We start from the raw sequence: 18,219 nt of genomic DNA, 5'->3' as shown, positions 1-18,219 counted from the left end.
CACATACCAGTGTTCTAATTAGATTCATCGTTCAGTTTGTGTCTGTCAGGAATTAAAAAGCTCCTTTGAAGAGATCCAGCAGTGTAACAGCACACTGCAAACACCCAAAGTGGGTGAATGACATGTCGATGACTGCTTGATACTCATTCAGTTCTCTATCATTTGATGACAAGTGCAACGCCATAACAACCGCATCACTCGCCACAGGGCGCACGTCATGTAATCTCAGTGAGAAAGTTGTTTCAGAGAACTGGCATAACTTCACAGTTCCCATCAGCCTTAGAGATGTCTCATGGTTGAGATGTTATTATTATTCAAGCCAATAGCCAGTGGCGTCACAAGGGGGGGGACTGAGTTACTAGGGCCACTAAGGTGGAGGGGCCTTATTTTATACATTAGCTCTTGAAAAATAGCAGATATACAAGCTCGCAGCGCGGCACCATCTGCTATTTTTGAAAAGTCATGAAAATGTTTGGAAATCTTTGAATAGTCTATGTGTATTTTTTTTAAAGCGAACATTTGTAACTAAAATGTTAGTTCTGGGGGGTCCCTGGAACTAAATATTTTGAGATGGGGGTCCGTGGCCAAATACATATCATTTTGGAGGTCCTTCACATGAAAATTTTTGAGCACCACTGACATAGAAACATAGGTTTTTAAAAAAAACCTTAGAAGGATTTGAAATATTCAAAGACACAGATTTTCAAGATTTTTCAAGCTCGCAGCGCGGCACTTGGTGCCGCTCTGTGAGATTGTATATCTGCTATGTTTCAATAGTTAAAGCGCAAAATAATGCGTAATAATGCTTTCCCGGTCTAAATGGGTTCAACCCCTGAAGAACATTCATGGGGGGCCCGAAGTGAATCCTTGTACCCAGGGCCCAGAATTTGGTGCGACACCCCTGCCAATAGCTGACTTTAGTTCTGGGTGCTTTCACACAAGGAGATGTTTTGCTCTGTTACTCTTAAGCAACTAACATGGAAACGCATGGAAACACTATCCAGACATTTTGTGAGGCAGGCAGTTTATGCATCGGTAACAACGATAGCCATCAAAAACACAGCAACTTCTTGGCCTCTGCACAGCTTTTGGGTGTTCATTCGGCTGTAGGCTGAATTGCTTTGGTGAATGATTCCTATCTTAATTATTTGTGTTAGTATTCCACACACCAAGTGGCTCCCATTAAGAGGATTTTATTTCAATGATGTAATGTTTCGTTTTGAGAAGTGAGTCTCTTGAAGTATATGTGAACACTGCTAGACCCCTGAAATGTTCCTCTAGGTAAATATGATCTCTCACAAGTCTGAGGATGTGCTTGTTATTCAACGCGTCACGAGACAGCGTTGCAATTACAATCCTCAATGGGAGCTGATCTTTCTACTTTCTAATTTACAAATGTATTTGATCCAGCACCCGTTTTTATTCTTCTTTCTTATTAGATCTCAAAGAAGATATTATGCATGTGCCATTTGGTAGATGCATGTATTCAATGCCTCGGGTTCACAACACTGTGGGTGAATACATTTTTAATGTTCGAGGCCCCCTCTGTGAAATGAAGCCCTTAGCCATGCTCGACAAATTGAGCTGCACCTCAACCACCACAGCGTACCGACAGTGTTCTGTTCTTCTTCCTCTCAGGTCCCAAGCTACTTCACTGACGTAGAGAGGCGGTCTGTGATGGACGCGGCTCAGATTGCAGGCCTTAACTGTTTAAGACTCATGAATGAGAGCACTGCAGGTAAAGGACCCACTGCAAATATGCGTTATTTTATTTACTGATACTATTTTAACTCAATTCACCCTTACAATTCTGTTCAGCAATGCCAATACATTGCACCACTTTATATGAAGGGTGTCTGATTGAAGCTTTTGTCTGACGTGCATTGACAGGTATTTTCTTTGTATTTATGCTGTAGTGTTTTGCCACTGGAAGATGCGAAATTAACAACATTATACTTGAACCTCATTGCTACTCAAAATGCACAAGCTAGTATAGGCCCAGCATCAAGAAAAGTGAATATATCCATACAAGAATAGGTTTCTTAGCAAAGGCATATGAACCAATCCTGTGAAGGATGTGGAACTCAAAACCAGAATGTGTGAATACTACAAAAAGAGCTCAAAGGAAACTCTGTGTGGATTTGATCTCCCAGGCAGTTGTTGGTGATTGCATGGCAGTGCACAGCCCACTAAATTAGTGATAGAAACTAGAAAAGTGATTCTACTCAACTTGAAATGAAAACTTGTATTTATGCGTTGTGTGCTTGTAGATAGGCTATTTTTGAAAACATTTGAAAAATGTCCGCCCCAAAATAAGGATGCAACAAGGTTGAAAGTGGTTAAAAATCGTCTGCTTAATTACTGACACCAATGTTGTCAAAATTAAGTAAAATACTGGCTGATCTATAGTGATATAAGGGTCTGGCTCTACTTCAAAGAGCCCTTGAGTTGTTTAAAACTCCTCTTGACTCGAGCACAATGAGCCTTTTCTTCCGTCAGTGGCTGATATCGGTGGTTCAAACACCAGTCACCAGAAAGGCAAACCCTTGTGAGCCGAGAGGAGACTAGGATCACTTTAATCCCCAGAGGCAATGAATGTCAAGGATTTCTCCTTCGTAACACCAGTGTAAAGAGTTTGACAAATTCCAAAGATGGTGAATGGGCACTCCAGTCATCTAAGCTGAATTTGTATGGCATTGCTTGTCCCATGATGACAGTGAAGTGACAATTTAAAGACTTTGAATTTTAAGACCTCTTTTAATTCCTAAAGAAAAGAAGACCATCACTGCATCAAAAGTGATCAACAAACGTTACTACAAAAACTGGTCAAACATTGGCCAAATTGTCAATCTGCTATTTTGTCAATCTGCTATTTTCAAAAATATTTATCTATATTTGTCAAACTAAATGTAATGCCTAAATTCCTGCAATTCCAAGTGCTTGTCAGTAGGGCTGTCATGATTATGGCATTTTACATGACGATTAATTGTCACTAAAATTATTGCGATTAACTATTTAATTGTGTATTTGTCATTGGCAATTACATTTCTGTTTGGCTTTTAGGCTTTGAAGTTGCACCTGGCAATTATGACACATGACTTAAATATACAAAGAATTTACTGACATGTTTGACAACGTGACCACTTGTGTGTCGTTGCAGTGTCCCTGGCTTACGGGATCTACAAGCAGGACCTGCCCGCGCCCGAGGAGAAGCCCAGGATTGTGGTGTTCGTAGACATGGGCCACTCCGGATACCAGGTGTCAGTGTGTGCCTTCAACAAGGGGAAACTCAAGGTGGGTTATGTTGAACAGGGGCGTTCTATGGGTCATCAGGGGATGGCAATTGCCAGTGCCACCCCCTAGATTTCACATTGAACCTCAAGTTCTCTGAATTGTTTTAGCAGATTAATCTGATTTCGTCGCAATGGATGCCTGTCCATCTACGTGTAACGTGTGTTTCAATTTCGATGAGCCTTTTGTTGTATGCAACCGTTAATGGTTGCAAATAGAGAAAATGATCAGCAAACTCCCTTTGAGAGCTTGTTGATATTTTTGCTATATTAGAAATGCGGCTGTGCCAACTTATTTTTTCCCACCCCCTGTTTCTTTCTGAAATTACGACTCTGATGATGAGCAGTGGTGTTGTATTTTCTGGTACTCGCACTCGCACGATACATCTAACGATCATCTCTCTAATAGACTTAGGAATTTGAGACTGTGTGCACCATGACGATGAAGATATGAGTGTTGGAAATGCACAGGGATAAAGGGCAGACATGCAAATCCACACGCTAATGACCCACATTTTAGCCTAGGAAAACAGAATTAGCATATGTAACAACATGACGTGTATTAGCGTGACACGCTCACTCACTCACGGACATGACGTTTTGATACTAACTAGCATTGGTTATTAATTATTAGATTACCCCCATGCTAAAGGGAAATTAACGGAAGAGGATTTAGTTGATATTGAAACGACTGTCTCTTTCATTCAGATCCTGGCCTCTGCGTTCGAATCGGATCTGGGCGGGAAGGAGTTTGACGAGGTCCTCGTGACCCATTTCTGCGAGGAGTTCAGGACCAAGTACAAGCTGGACGTGCGGTCCAAGCCCCGGGCGCTGGTCAGACTCTACCAGGAGTGTGAGAAACTCAAGAAGCTGATGAGCGCCAACTCGTCCGACCTCCCCCTCAACATAGAGTGTTTCATGAATGACATCGACGTGTCGGGTAAACTCAACAGGTCAGTGTGTGTTTGATGTAGAACTCTCTTGCTGTAAGTCAGTAGTCTTCAATAGGGGGTCTGGGACCCCTAGGGGGTCCTCAGAGTTACTGCAGGGGGGCCACCAAATCTTTGTGATAGGATCATTCCTTTAAATTAACAACTCGAACCCTCGCGTCCCTATTCTGAGGAGAACTTTAGCCAAAAATAGCCAATCCACAAGCTCTCAATGCCTCGCGCTGCGAGGCGTTCAGAGCTTGAGATTGGCTATTTTCGGCAAATTGATTTGGTGTAGAGGTAAAAAAGACTGATGACAGTGCGTCAAACAAGTCTATGAATCTATCTATGAAATTGATGAAAATCTGCGTCACACTTTTATACAATATGTAGTGGGGGTCCCTGCTTCATCTCTCTCTCTCAGCTAAGGGGTCCCTGGCCTGAAAACTTTGAAGACCCCTGCTGTGTTTATTATTATCACAAGCCATTTGCATTGTTCTATTCCTTATACCAGGTCCACATGCTAGCCTATATCTTCAGTGCCCAACACCACAGCTAAAATGGATGCTTCTCTCCTGTCTAGTCTGTTGTACACCACTCACTCACTCACTCACTCACTCACTCACTCACTCACTCACTCACTCACTCACTCACTCATTCACTCACTCTCTCTCTCCCCCTCTCTCTAACTACAGTAAGTGACATCACCAACAGATTAAGCACAGAGTGGTGATGTAAGCAATGAGCAGCTGTGTGTCTCAGCATAGCTGCCAATGTGGGAATACAATTGGCCTGATGCCACGGGACCGATTATACCCAACCTTTCTTTTTTGAAATGTTATGGCGTGGCTCATTATGAGGCAAGCCGTCTAGAAGAGGGTCTCTCTGTGTCTGTCTGTGACTAATCTCGCAAACTCGGAACGATCAGTGCCAAAGACATGTCTTGTGCCCGCTGCTGCCAGTTGGCAAAGGAAGTAACTTCCCAAATATTTTTCACATGAAATATTTAACTTTTAACGCAAGGCGTTGTGAGCTTGTAGCTCACATCGAATAGGAGAGAAAAAGCTTCTATCACCCAAAGATTTGGATGACTCCCTGTAGTAACTCTGAGGACCCCCTGTTGAAGACCCCTGCTCTGGTCTCTGCATAGCTATCTCTCTCTGCGCCGGTCTCTGTCGTACTCTCTGGCTCTGAGCATAATGCATGTGTCTGTTTGTCTATCCGTCTGCGTCTATTAATAATGTATGACCCATGTGTCCCCAGGAGCCAGTTCGAGGACATGAGTGCGGGGATGCTGGCCAAAGTGGAGGGTCCCCTGCGCAGTGTCATGGAACAAGCCAGTGAGTACACATGGATGTAATAAAGTAGCAACTGCAACGACCCCGCCATCACGTGCTTATGGACAGAGACACACGCGCACACACACACACACACACACACACACACACACACACACACACACACACACACACACACACACACAGACACACTGTACGCATACATAGCATCATGTGCTTTGCTGACATAACCTTCCTCTTTGGGCACTTGGAAGCCTGATTCCATAACTTTGCTACACTGTGTGTGTGTGTGTGTGTGTGTGTGTGTGTGTGTGTGTGTGTGTGTGTGTGCACGCACATGTATTTATTTATTTATTTTTACTTTTACTTTTAGTTTACTATAACTAAACATATTTTCCTCCTACCTATGGGCCCTGTGTCTCCCTAGACACCTTTCAAGTGTCTAGAAAGACAGTTTCAACCAAATTGTCAGCCATTAGATTTTACAACTGCAAAATGATTTCACCAGGTAGCATTCATTAGTAAGGTGCTTACAATGCTTGCGTTGTGCTTGCATATAAAGGCTGCTTTATCACAATGTAATAGTAACTTCTGACAATTAATCATTTTGGGTCGGGTGCATATCATTAGAAAACAGTCCTTCTAACCCAGACCTGGGTACAAGTAACAAAATAAACACATTTTCTAATTTTACCGCATGCATGGACTAAAGCTGCATTGCTTTTATGTTTAAGTTTTTTATTCACATACATACTGTATCATAATGGGCGCAATGCGTACATCAGCACGTGTGTGTGATCATTGGATTGTTGTCCCAATAACACGCAGGTGGTCAGACTGGTCACAAGTCAAGATGACCTGCCTTACCTTACCCATCAAAAGTGGCAAAAAAAAGAAAGTTGATGCCGAATGCCGGGTTTTCAACAAAAAATTGGACTGCTAAGTATTTATTTTCTGAAGTTAGGAGGTAAAGCTGTGTGTTTAGCTTGCGGGGAGAAGATCTTGCGGGGGAGCACTGCCTTTTGGCCCAGCCCTACACAATAATTTCTAGGCCTGTGATGATTCACTTACCTCCCGATTCGATTCGATTTCGATTCATAGGGTGTCGATTCGATTATATCATGATTATTGCGTTTTCCTGCGATTTGCGATTCGAATCACGATTATTGCGATTTTTCCCCAAAAATTACAGCTTTTTTATATTGAAACATTTTAAAACAATTCTAAACAATATAAAACATTAAAAGTTGAATCATATACTTCAAATCAATGCAGCCAAATAAAGTCAGTCAATCTTTCTGACATTTATTTCAGCCAAAGTGCCAGTGGTACAACATTACAACAACATGTTAGCTTTAGCCATAACATGACATCCTCATGACCTAAAACTGTTCCTTTAGGAGCTGTACTTACTCTGACTGAAAGTGGTTATTTCACCTTCAGGTTAATTTCGCCTTAAAAACAAAACAAAAAAAAACGATTAATTGAATCGCCGGCATTAACATCACGATAATATAGTAAATCGCACAGGCCTGATATTTTCTGTAAAAAATAATTGCCCAGCCCTGTTCTAACCCGCGCTGCTTCCTGTGTGCAGAGCTGAAGAAGGAAGACATCTACGCCGTGGAGATCGTGGGTGGGGCCTCCCGGATCCCCGCCATCAAAGAACGAATCAGCAAGTTCTTCGGCAAGGAGCTGAGCACCACCCTGAACGCCGACGAAGCCGTCGCCAGAGGCTGTGCCCTGCAGGTAACAGTTCAATTCAATTCAAAGGAGCTTTATTGGCATGAGAAAACATACGTTTAGATTGCCAAAGCAAGTGTCAAAACATAATAAAAGGTAACATTCTATGTACAGTACCTGTACACTCGGTGTACCTGGACTGTTGGTTGAACGTTTTATGGCCAGGAGTTCAGTGTTTGTTGGTGACACTGTTTCTATCTGTGGTCTGTGATTGAGTTTTTGGGGGGAGGCTGTAACACTCGCTCACCATCACAAAGTGCCACCAAGGGGTCACTTAACGGCAGTGATGCGTCCCATTTAGTCTGGGTACGGGTGGGAAGCCAAGCCATAGAGATCCCATGGTCATTGTCGCTGTAGTAGTGACACTAGCTCTCGGCAGATGTTCAGTAGGCAGGGGATCTGGGCCAGATAGCCTGAACTTCATCCTGCCCCGGTGAAAGCCTTTGTGGCTTGTGAGTCCATGTGTATCGGAGCAGGCATGTTAGTTGGACATTACTGGCAGGTTGGCAGTGACAGTGACAGGGACTGCAGTATAGTACACTTGGGGACATTAGGAAAAGAAAAGAAAATCAGCCAAGTGGAAAAGTAACATTAGGTGTGACAGATTTGGGTTCCTCTCCTCTCACAGGCATTTTCACTTATGTAAGATAAGTGTATATGACTATGAATACAGTCCATTGTTGCTGCACTGGCACTATCACTTATGTATGCACTTACATGTTTAACATCTGCTGCTAAGTGAAGTCCCCTACTTGCACAAGACACATTTTTTTTCCTTTTTTTAAGCATGCCTTATGTATATTTTATATTGTTGTCCTTTGTTTGTTCTCTTTTCTCATGACTATTTTGTAACTGCAAATCACTGGAGATTCTATGGAATGTAATTTCAGCCTCTCTTTTACACCTGTAAACATGTGACGTGACAATGGAATTTACGTCTCCTCTCCTCATCTCTTCTAGTGTGCCATCTTGTCACCTGCCTTCAAAGTCAGAGAGTTCTCCATCACAGATGTTGTCCCGTACCCCATCTCCCTGAAATGGAACTCAGCAGCAGAGGAGGGACTGAGGTAGGCACTCGTGCCAGTTTCACCTGTGCTTGAACTGATAAACAAATACGGCAGAGGGCCACGTTTTTCGTTGCCTCTTTGTGTCAAAACAGTGCCGGGGAGATTTGCTTCAAGTCTAAATCTGAAATATAACCCAGTGACTTTCATGTGAATTTTACAGCTCTAGATTGTTGTGAACTGCAGAGAGTTGTGGAGCATAATATGAGATCATCTGACCAAAAGATAGTCCACATTGAAGCCTGCTTCAGGCCATTCCAAATGTTTCCTTTTTCCTCACATGGTTCATATGAATTTTGTATGCATAATCACAGTGCTTTCTTACAAGACAAATCCAGACTCAGAGGGTGCCACCCCTGAAGAAGGCCTATATAGGCCGAAATTTTGTTTTTTTATACCGCTGGCTATAATACATTTATTTGGGGATCATTTAGACAGTGTGCGGACCTTCTGTTCTTTTCTAGTCTTCCAATTTTTGGTCCAGCACCTGTCGCATTTTTTTGGGTGTGCATGTATCCACCGACAGCTACAGTTCCTTTCAACTACCCTGTGTATTTCACAATAAAGTGATTCCTCTCTCTCTCTCTGTTGTTTTTGCAGTGAATGTGAGGTGTATACAAAGAACCACGCCGCCCCCTTCTCCAAGGTCCTCACTTTCTACCGGAGAGAGCCCTTCTCCCTGGAAGCTTATTATAATGACCCTAAAGAGCTTCCATACCCCACCGCCACTATAGGTAGGTACCATCACACCTGAAGCCTGAGCTATACTTCACTGTACAGTGGTGTTGTGCGACACTGTTGTACTATGGAGTATATATTGAGCATTAAATATTTTATATGAGCAGAGTGTAGCTGTACATGCACACGGTTCTACAAATGGATGATCATATAGGTAGGTAGGTACTTTATTAATCCCTGAGGTACATAAATATAGTAATATCATTACTTCAATTAATTAATTGTAAACGTAATGGTATCATAATTATGAAATCGTAAAAGAGTAGGTAAGAATGATACGTTTTCTATATCTTCCTCCTAAGGCAAATAAAATATGCTGAATTTAGCCAAAGTTAACTGTCAGATTCCAAGTGCCAAGCCCATCATCATCCCCTCTTTTGTTAGACAGATAATGACGAAACGTTTAGTTGACATTTACCTTGTTATCTGTCAGTTCAGTAGAATGATATTCACAAATATAGCTCATTATGTGCAAGTACTTCCAGAGACTTCCAGAATATCAGTCAATAAGTGCCTTCTAGCCTCTGCCTCTTATTGTGTAATCACATGGATTAATGCCACAGCTGGTTTTTGTTCTACTTTTCCCTCTAGCTTCTTGTTGATGCACACTTAATATCTGGGCTCATTGCAACTTTTGAATGGAGATTAATTTTCCCTTCCTTACTCTTGAAATATGCAATAAAAAAAAAATTGCTGTGATTTTCTTTCTTGATATAAAATGTTCCGGGTCGCTCAGTAAAGGGATGATTTGACTTTTATATTGTTTGATTTTCTTTTCTTCCTTACCCTGTTGAAAGATGCAATAAAAAAAAAAGTGTCTATATTTGCTGTGAGATAGATACCTTGATTATCCCAAGGGGGGAAATCAGTCGCCCAGAGGCAGCACAGCAGTATAAGGATATTTACAAAGTTACAGAGAAGTATGAAAAAGAATAAAAAAAGAACAGTACAGTAAAAAGCAAGGTACGTCAAAGAAAGGGAACGAAGAATATATGTAACGGAGGTGATCCGAACCTCCCCACCCGGCTTCGTACCCGGGTCTCCCACGCGAAAGTCTAATATCTTAACCACTAGACCAAAGAGACATCTCTTTGGGCCGGGGGAGATACTAGACTTTTGAGGCTTCAAGGCTGGGGCTGCGACTCTCTCCGTCACATATATATACCGTATTTTCCGGACTATAAGGCGCACTTAAAAGCCTTTAATTTTCTCAAAAAACTACAGTGCGCCTTATAGTCCAGTGCGCCTTATATATGGATCATTCATTGACATTGACATTCCCTTTAGCACAGCTCCATCTGTTGGATGCATAATGCAACGGAAGCGTCTATTATGTGCGCCTTATAGTCAGGTGCGCCTTATATATGAAAACAGTTTGAAAATAGACCATTCATTGACAGTGCGCCTTATAGTCAGGTGCGCCTTATAGTCCAGAAAATACTGTACATAAAGTTTCAAAAAAGCTGTCAATGCTCAACGTGAAACAGCCAGCTTGAAAAAAAAAAAAAGAAGCAATCCTTATCAATACAATACAGTGCCCAAACAAAAGTGTCCATAACAGTCAAAAGTAGATTAAAGCTTCTCTCTCCTCACCCTGCTCTGACGTTCCTTCCTTCCTCTCCGTGGGCAGGTCAGTTCATGGTCCAGAACGTGGTCCCCCAGGCGTCCGGTGAGAGTTCAAAGATCAAGGTGAAGGTACGCGTCAACATCCACGGGGTGTTCAGCGTGTCCAGCGCCTCGCTGGTGGAGGTCCTCAAACCTGCGGAGGGCGAGGAGCCCATGGAGATGGACCAGGCCGCGAAGGACGAAGAGGTTGGTGTTCTAGTTCAGTGATTCTCAACCTTCAAGGACATGCATTAGGGCATTCACCAAATATTCGAATATTCGAATATCAAAGTCACTATTCGACGTTGTTCACCGAAGTCGAATATTCGCTTTTTTTTATTGTTTTCTCTTAACTCTTTGAGTGCCAATCCCGAACTAGTTCGGCTTTATTAGCGTATCGTAGAGTGCCGATCCCGAACAAGTTCGGCTTTTAAAAAAAAAAAAAAATTTTGAAAAATATTTTTTTGAATTTTTTTTTTTTTTTTTTGGACCCCATCAAATCTGGTGAACATGATTTCAATCGCGATTTTGCATGTTCCACCCCCATACAACCCCATCTAACATACAGGGCAGCCATTTTTGTTTACATTACATGTAAAACATAATGGCGATTATCTCAAGAATGCCTGAACGGATTTCCAATCGGATTTTTTTGTTTGAAAGCTGTGAACAAACTGCACAAATCCACTCCAATGCAATCCAGGATTGCATTGGATTTTTTAGAGCTCATTCTTCTCTGTTTTTTTCCCATGCATGAGGTGTGCAAGGTTTAATCATGGCTAAGTTGACGAAAATAAGGCTTCTAAAATGCTTGGTAGCCAATAGCTAACTTCAAGCTAACTTCATCCTCTTCCTGTACATGCACAAAGGAAAGTGTTCAGGCAAGTCATGGCTCCAGGGCTTGGGCATGCATTACCAGCATATCTCTATTATTCTCTGGTCACTGGGCGCCCTCTAGTGGTGATAGGCTGGCACTCAATGAGTTAATAGTTTATAAAGCTTGGCTAGATAGGAAGTCATAAGAATGAGTTGTCAATGCCCCTGATGAATGAATTTGTTAATGCTCTATACCAGGGGTTCCCAAACCTTTTTAGGCCATGACCCCCAAAATAAACATATTTGAACTGGGGACCCCCACCCTGACAAGCACTTGGAATTGTAGGTATTACATTTAATGTGACTCGGTTCCACAGATAAATATTGTATGTTCGCCTCTTGCTTACTAAATATTTGACAATTTGGCCAGTCCTGTCGAATATTTGACTATTCGAATACTTTGTGGTCGAATAATTCGAATACTTAGAATCACTATTCGTGAATGCCCTAACATGCATTAGGCCCCTATTTGATCAATGTTTATCTCTGAGACCCCAATCTACACTGTAATTTAACTCTTGACAGTATACGAATGGAACCAAATATACCTGCAAAGGTCCATTTGATTCCATTTGTACACTCTTAGAGTTATCATTTAGCTGGGGACCCTCTGGAACCCCCAGACCTCGTGTTGAGAACCAACGTACACAACCACTATACAGATTGAATATTCTGTCAAAGTTATTTTTCTTCTGTAATGTAATTAAAAAATGTTAACTTTCATATATTCTAAATACATTACGCATGCAGTGAAATATTCAAAACCTTTTCTGTTTTAATTTTTGATTTTTATGGCACACGGCACAAGAAAAATCAAAAATCGATATCTCAAAATATTACAATATTACACAAGACCACTCAAAACAAGGATTTATAATGCAGAAATGTCAACGTTCCGAAGTCAGAGTTGCTTGAAGTCCAGTGTGAAGTTTCCGTAGTCAGTGAATTAATATTCAATTTTTTTTAGATGGATGGATTTGCGTTCAAGTTTTAAACACTGACATGTTAACACAGAGCACACTGAACAGAAAGCTTTGCATCACACACCTAGTTCTCGTTAATGGAGAATTATTCATGTCACAGGTTGGGAGTGTCGACATCATGTCTTAACAAGCTCAGAACAACCTCGAGGCGAAAGACGTGATTTCTCTCTAATGCCAGACTGTAGCTCGCCTGGCATTTATTTCTTTGGTGTGGTCGCTACCATCTGTGGTTTACAAACCAGCTGTGGAACTGTTTACATTAATAGAAATCCTTCAAAGTAATGACTAATAAATGAATCATTACGCCAGATCTCATTGATAGTCTGGTCAAATCTTTATCTAGTGACTAATACTGATGGAAAAAAAATATTAAAAAATAAACAACTGAATTGCAGAACCCATGCAAAGACTTTAGAATGGCTTTTAAAAGCAGTAGCCATGGGATTTCTGTTCTGGCACCACTGCATTGAATTTAGATTTCACCTAGAAGTATGAATAGAGACGGAGAGATGCAAGACTAATTAATACCATATTAACTAGAGTTCTGTTGTTGATTTCGTACACTAAAACTGACATGTTTTTGTCTACTAGCTTTTTTCACTTTGATTACTAAAAACTATGACTAAATATACTGACAATTTCGTGAACAAATAAAATGTTTGGGAGGGACTATAGTGGAGAAGAGATCCAGTAGAACTAATACAAGTCATCACGGGTGCATCGCGGGTGTCATAGACCGAAAATAGCTATCTACTAGCTCAACAAGCTATCTACTAGCTCACGTTGTGCTTTTAGATCAGCTATTTTCGTCCTGCAGCTAAGTGAAACTTTGAGCCATTTCGAAAATACATTGTAGATTACTAAATCAACCTTAGATTTAGTCGGCTAAAATCTTATGATATTTAGTCAACTAAAACTCAATCTGAGAAGCCATTGTCAAGAAAAATGGGAAAAACTGCGTCCTCTCTGTTTTGTTCCTTGCACAGAATTTGTTCTTGAGAGATTAACTAAAAGTAAAACATTTCACATTACTAAAATATGACTAAAACTAAACCGAATTTTGTTCAAAAGACTATGACTAAATTAAATATTTTCGGTCAAAATCAAGATTGGTTCTAACGGCACTTGGTGTACTGTATATACAATGCTATTATGCTGCGTTTCTCTATTGAAATCACATTTAGACAGGCACAGAACATTTCCAGGAAATTGTCACGGTGCCCAATACTTTCCCTAAAGTTCTTGTATGTTGTGTATCTATTCAGAATAAGATGCAGGTGGACCAGGAGGAGCAGAAATCACCCAGTGAAACCAACGGAGAAAAGAAATCAGAGACGGAGGAGATGGAGGTGTGATGATATATACTGTATACACATATAACAATCCTCGAATATCAGCTTTTGGTCTTTAATGTCATTTTAAAGCTATGTTATATAACATGTTATGTTCTCGAATTTGTTCTTACTCTACAAACACATTTAGAACTGCCTCAGTTCTTATGCGTATGCAAAAATGATAAGCAAAAGCATATTCATTGTACACAGCAGGTTAAATGTTTTAATTCGTTTTTTATTTATTGGTGATAATAATAGTTCAATTTATGATAATGGTGATTAAGTAATATTTTATATTATTTATATTATATTATAAGACATTGCCTTGTTAACACTGTGTTGAAAACAGGCAACAGATTGACACTTCCAGTGCAGTGCACCTGAAGCGTACTCAGTCAGGATCCTCATTTTATAGTCAACATTTCCCATGGACAGGTTGCACTGACCGAAAAATTACTGCTGCCCGGACAGTCGAAGGACGTCTGTCCACGAGTCTATAAACTGGACTACTTTAATTAAAACGCCTTGTTACGTTTGACCCTCCTACCGGTGTCAAGATGACCTTGGTGTCCTCCTATTATGCCTAATTCATGCTCTGCTGTGCCCCAAAAATAGCAGATCTATAGTATAAGTGCACAACACGTTGCAACCGTGTCACGTTGTGAGCTATTCTCGGCGAGTTACACCATTGTGCGATTAAGTATGAATCAGGATTTATATGGAGACGTTGGAGCATGGTATTATTATTACTTGGTTATGTGGGTATGTGATGACACATGTTGGTTGGTGGTTAAGTCACAGAGAACACTGCTCCCTCATTGGCTAAAGGCCCAGCCTCTGTACTGTCGGCCACCCTATACCCACATACAGAGCTCATCACCCTACTTGCGCGCTCTGCTGGCGCACAAGTAGACCACATTTGGCTATGAGTGCACAGGCTGCAAGTTGGCACCTCGACAGAGTGCAGTCTAGTTAAGAATTGCGGGAACGCGGCCTTCAATTTGACTGATTCTGATTCACCGACATACGCACGGTGGTTAGAACAAAATTGTCCGAAGATGTTTTGAAGATAACTTTGCACACACATTTCTATGCATAGTGATTGAGGCCCATTGTCCTATGCACACAAATCTGTCCGTGCATCCAAAATCACAACGCATTGTAGATAATTATTGACCTACTGATTTTGTGGAGCAGTCTTGCATGCATAATCTAAAAGCATTTCTGCTGTTGTCAGACATCACCAGACGATGCTAAGCAGCAGGAGAAGAAGACCACAGACCAGCCCCCGCAGGCCAAGAAGCCCAAAGTGAAGACGAAGACGGTGGAGCTACCGATAGAGAGCTCTCTGCACTGGGAGCTGAACACCCAGACGCTCAATCTGTTTGTGGAGAATGAGGTAATGCTTTTAAAAAGACCTCAGATAATACATCTCCTCTGGATGCTCTGTGCCTGGTAGTAAGGCAATAGTGTTTCTTTATCTGGCATCACTTTTAGCCCAGCAAAGAATGAATGGCTGCTTTTATCACCCTTTTTGTCTGCTTCTGTTGGTTTTGTGCCAAGCATCAGACATCTGTTTAATGGATGGTGAAATGTTTGGTAGGCCAGGCTGGCCCTGTTCACCCAACAAACAGAAACAAAATGCATGTTCTATAAATTCACAATTTCTTTGCGTTTGTTATAATGTCTTGGTTAATTTATGCGTAGCTTAAATCCTAGGCCATTCTTTCTTCATTCATCGCCCTACCTTTTGGTTATCATGCCAGCAATCCTGTGTTGCAGTTGGAACAGTTGTCAAGGATATGTTGATCAAAGCTCAGATAAATATGGTAACACTGAGCTGAGGTAATGTGAACACAGTACCAGCGTGCTGAAGTAATGATGTGAAACTGCTTGCAACAACAGTCAGTGCCTCATAGTTTTGAAGTCACACTTTGGCATTGGAGTTTATTGGCCCTATTTTCGCTGGTGCCTTACTTCTTATCCCTAAACGTCTTTGCCTTGTTTTACTATTAACCACATCCGGTGCCATGGCATTGGTCCGAAATCTCATTGTTCCTACATCCCATTAGTCAGAATCTGGTGATGTTAACCTGGTGAAAAATACTATGCCTAAACCTAACCCTAACCTCAGTAAAACTATGCCTAAACCTAACCCAAACCCTAACCCTAACCTCAGTAAAACTATGTCTAAACCTAACCCTAACTAAATTCAGACTAATGAGATGTAGGACTAATGAGATTTCTGACTTATGGGCAGTCCCCCCACATCCTCCATCCCTCATTTCTCACACGGCCCTCTTCTAGCGCCACCATGAGGCCGATTCTTGCAAAACACATTTTTCGACACTGCTCCTATAGATTTTGCCCTAAAATCATGCAGAGTGGCTCACAGTATGTCTAGAGTCTTGTCATCAACATGGATCTGTCCCATTTAGCGCCATCATCAGGCTGATTTTTTACCACTCATTTTTGGACACTGCTCCTACAGATTTTGCCCTAAAATCACGCAAAGCGGTGTATACATGTGACCTGACGGTCGCTTATCTCCCGATTAGGGAGTCTTACTGGTTGTTATTGCGACCGTCAGGTCGCACATTTACTATGAAAACCTCCACCGGCTGTCTGTCAGTCAGTCCCTCCGTCAGTCTGTCCGTCACATCATGTCACACTTTTGGCCCTACTCTTTATTATCTCCGGCACCGTTACCCTTATCCATGCCAAACTTTGCACACACACTCCTTGGCTGGCAAACCACAACCTCCGCCCTGATTTCTCACATGCCCCTCTTCTAGCGCCACCATGAGGTTGCTTTTTGCAGTGTGTGTATACATGCGACCTGTCCTTGGTGCGGATGGCCCTTAATACCATGTCCTGTGATCTGTCCCAGGGCAAGATGATCATGCAGGACAAGCTGGAGAAGGAGAGGAACGACGCTAAGAACTACGTGGAGGAGTACGTCTACGAGATGAGAGATAAACTGCACGGTGTGCTGGAGAAGTTTGTGAGCGAAGCCGTGAGTAGAGCTCTTTCTTTTACATAAACATAACATAAAAAGAAGCTTCAAGAGAATTCCAGATAGAATGTTGTGGTTCACTGTCGGTCGACCGCTCTGTTGCAAGATTGTTGAAGTTTGATTCTGTTTGGAGACATGTGTTAAATGGAACTTATATATTGCTCACCGGAAATATCAGACCTACAAGTTCACAACTTGTCCAGATGCGATGTGTTGAGAGCTTTTAGATCAGGGTTCCCCAAATAGTTTTCCCCAAGGTCCGAATTATGTCTAGGGTACCAAGCAGAGGGCCACAACATTGCAGGGGGCGACGGTGGCGTTTCCGCTACTCCAGCAACAGTTCAGATATCGTCACTGTCGGGCAGAAACCTCGTATCTCCAAGTTTCAAATGTGTATGTTTTTTGGTAAAGCTTCATCGTACAAGATCGTCGCACAAAACTAGTGAAAATAGCAGATCTACAAGCACACAACGCCTCGCATCGCGAGGTGTTGTGTGCTTGTAGATCGGCTGTTTTCACTAGTTTAGTACATTTTTTAGATGATAAATACAAAACGAACGGTTTTGGACATACAAGGTTTCCACCAACAATGACGATATACTAGTGTTGTTGCTGCTCTTATACTACCATTATTACTGGGGTTGGTCTGGGGCCAGACAGTAGCCCCCCGCGGGCTGCAAATGGCCCGCGGGCCGCCTATTGGGGAACTTTGTTTTAGATCATCTATTTTTGGTGAGTAACGGCACCATCCATTACTTGTCCATCAGGGGTTGACACTAACGGTTGCCCGACTGCCCCATGGCAAGCAAATACAACTTTTGAGCAAGTGGAGTGCCTCTGAGATCTTAGTGTCAACCACTGTCCATCATCCCCTCTGCCTTGAGCTACCCATTTCCATTCTAATAATCTTTAAATCCTGGGCAAAAAAACATCAACATAGAGAATCAACTGATACTTTAATCTCTAAAGTGACAGCCACTGAGATGTATGATAAAGGCACCATTTTGGAGGGGGAAAAAATGCTCTTTTATCAAGTCTGTCTAAAGTAACGTTTCTCCCCCCAAACCCATGCAGGACAGAGACATGTTGTCATTAAAACTGGAGGACACGGAGAACTGGCTGTATGAGGACGGAGAGGACCAACAGAAACAAGTTTACATCGACAAGCTGGCCGAGCTGAAGGTGACTGTCTATGAGCCTCTGATGCATGAAGTCTCAAGGTTGCAGACCAAGAAGCACTTTATTTCCAATTCAGGATTTGTCTCCATTAATAAGTGGTTATCACATCCATGGAGTCACAGGAGTTAATAGGTTTAGGGTTTTCCACTGGGTAGCACAAAAGT

General features: G+C 41.8%; 1 protein-coding gene across 1 annotated transcript in view; it reads left to right on the top strand.

The window, feature by feature from the left end:
* Positions 1–18,219, top strand: part of hspa4a (heat shock protein 4a) — a 460,486-nt gene that overhangs the window by 6,743 nt on the left and 435,524 nt on the right. The window contains exons 5-16 of the mRNA XM_080749148.1: positions 1,639–1,738; positions 3,161–3,294; positions 3,999–4,243; positions 5,483–5,559; positions 7,115–7,266; positions 8,221–8,327; positions 8,925–9,058; positions 10,693–10,874; positions 13,792–13,875; positions 15,098–15,259; positions 16,751–16,876; positions 17,951–18,058. Of these exons, the coding sequence (XP_080605274.1) occupies positions 1,639–1,738; positions 3,161–3,294; positions 3,999–4,243; positions 5,483–5,559; positions 7,115–7,266; positions 8,221–8,327; positions 8,925–9,058; positions 10,693–10,874; positions 13,792–13,875; positions 15,098–15,259; positions 16,751–16,876; positions 17,951–18,058 (1,611 nt within the window). The remainder of the gene's footprint in view (positions 1–1,638; positions 1,739–3,160; positions 3,295–3,998; positions 4,244–5,482; positions 5,560–7,114; positions 7,267–8,220; positions 8,328–8,924; positions 9,059–10,692; positions 10,875–13,791; positions 13,876–15,097; positions 15,260–16,750; positions 16,877–17,950; positions 18,059–18,219) is intronic.

The sequence above is a fragment of the Nannobrachium achirus genome (assembly GCF_963921795.1).
Source record: "Nannobrachium achirus genome assembly, chromosome: 19".
NCBI lineage: Eukaryota > Metazoa > Chordata > Actinopteri > Myctophiformes > Myctophidae > Nannobrachium > Nannobrachium achirus.
Note: the sequence above shows the minus strand (reverse complement) of the source record. Positions and strands in the feature narration are given on the sequence as shown.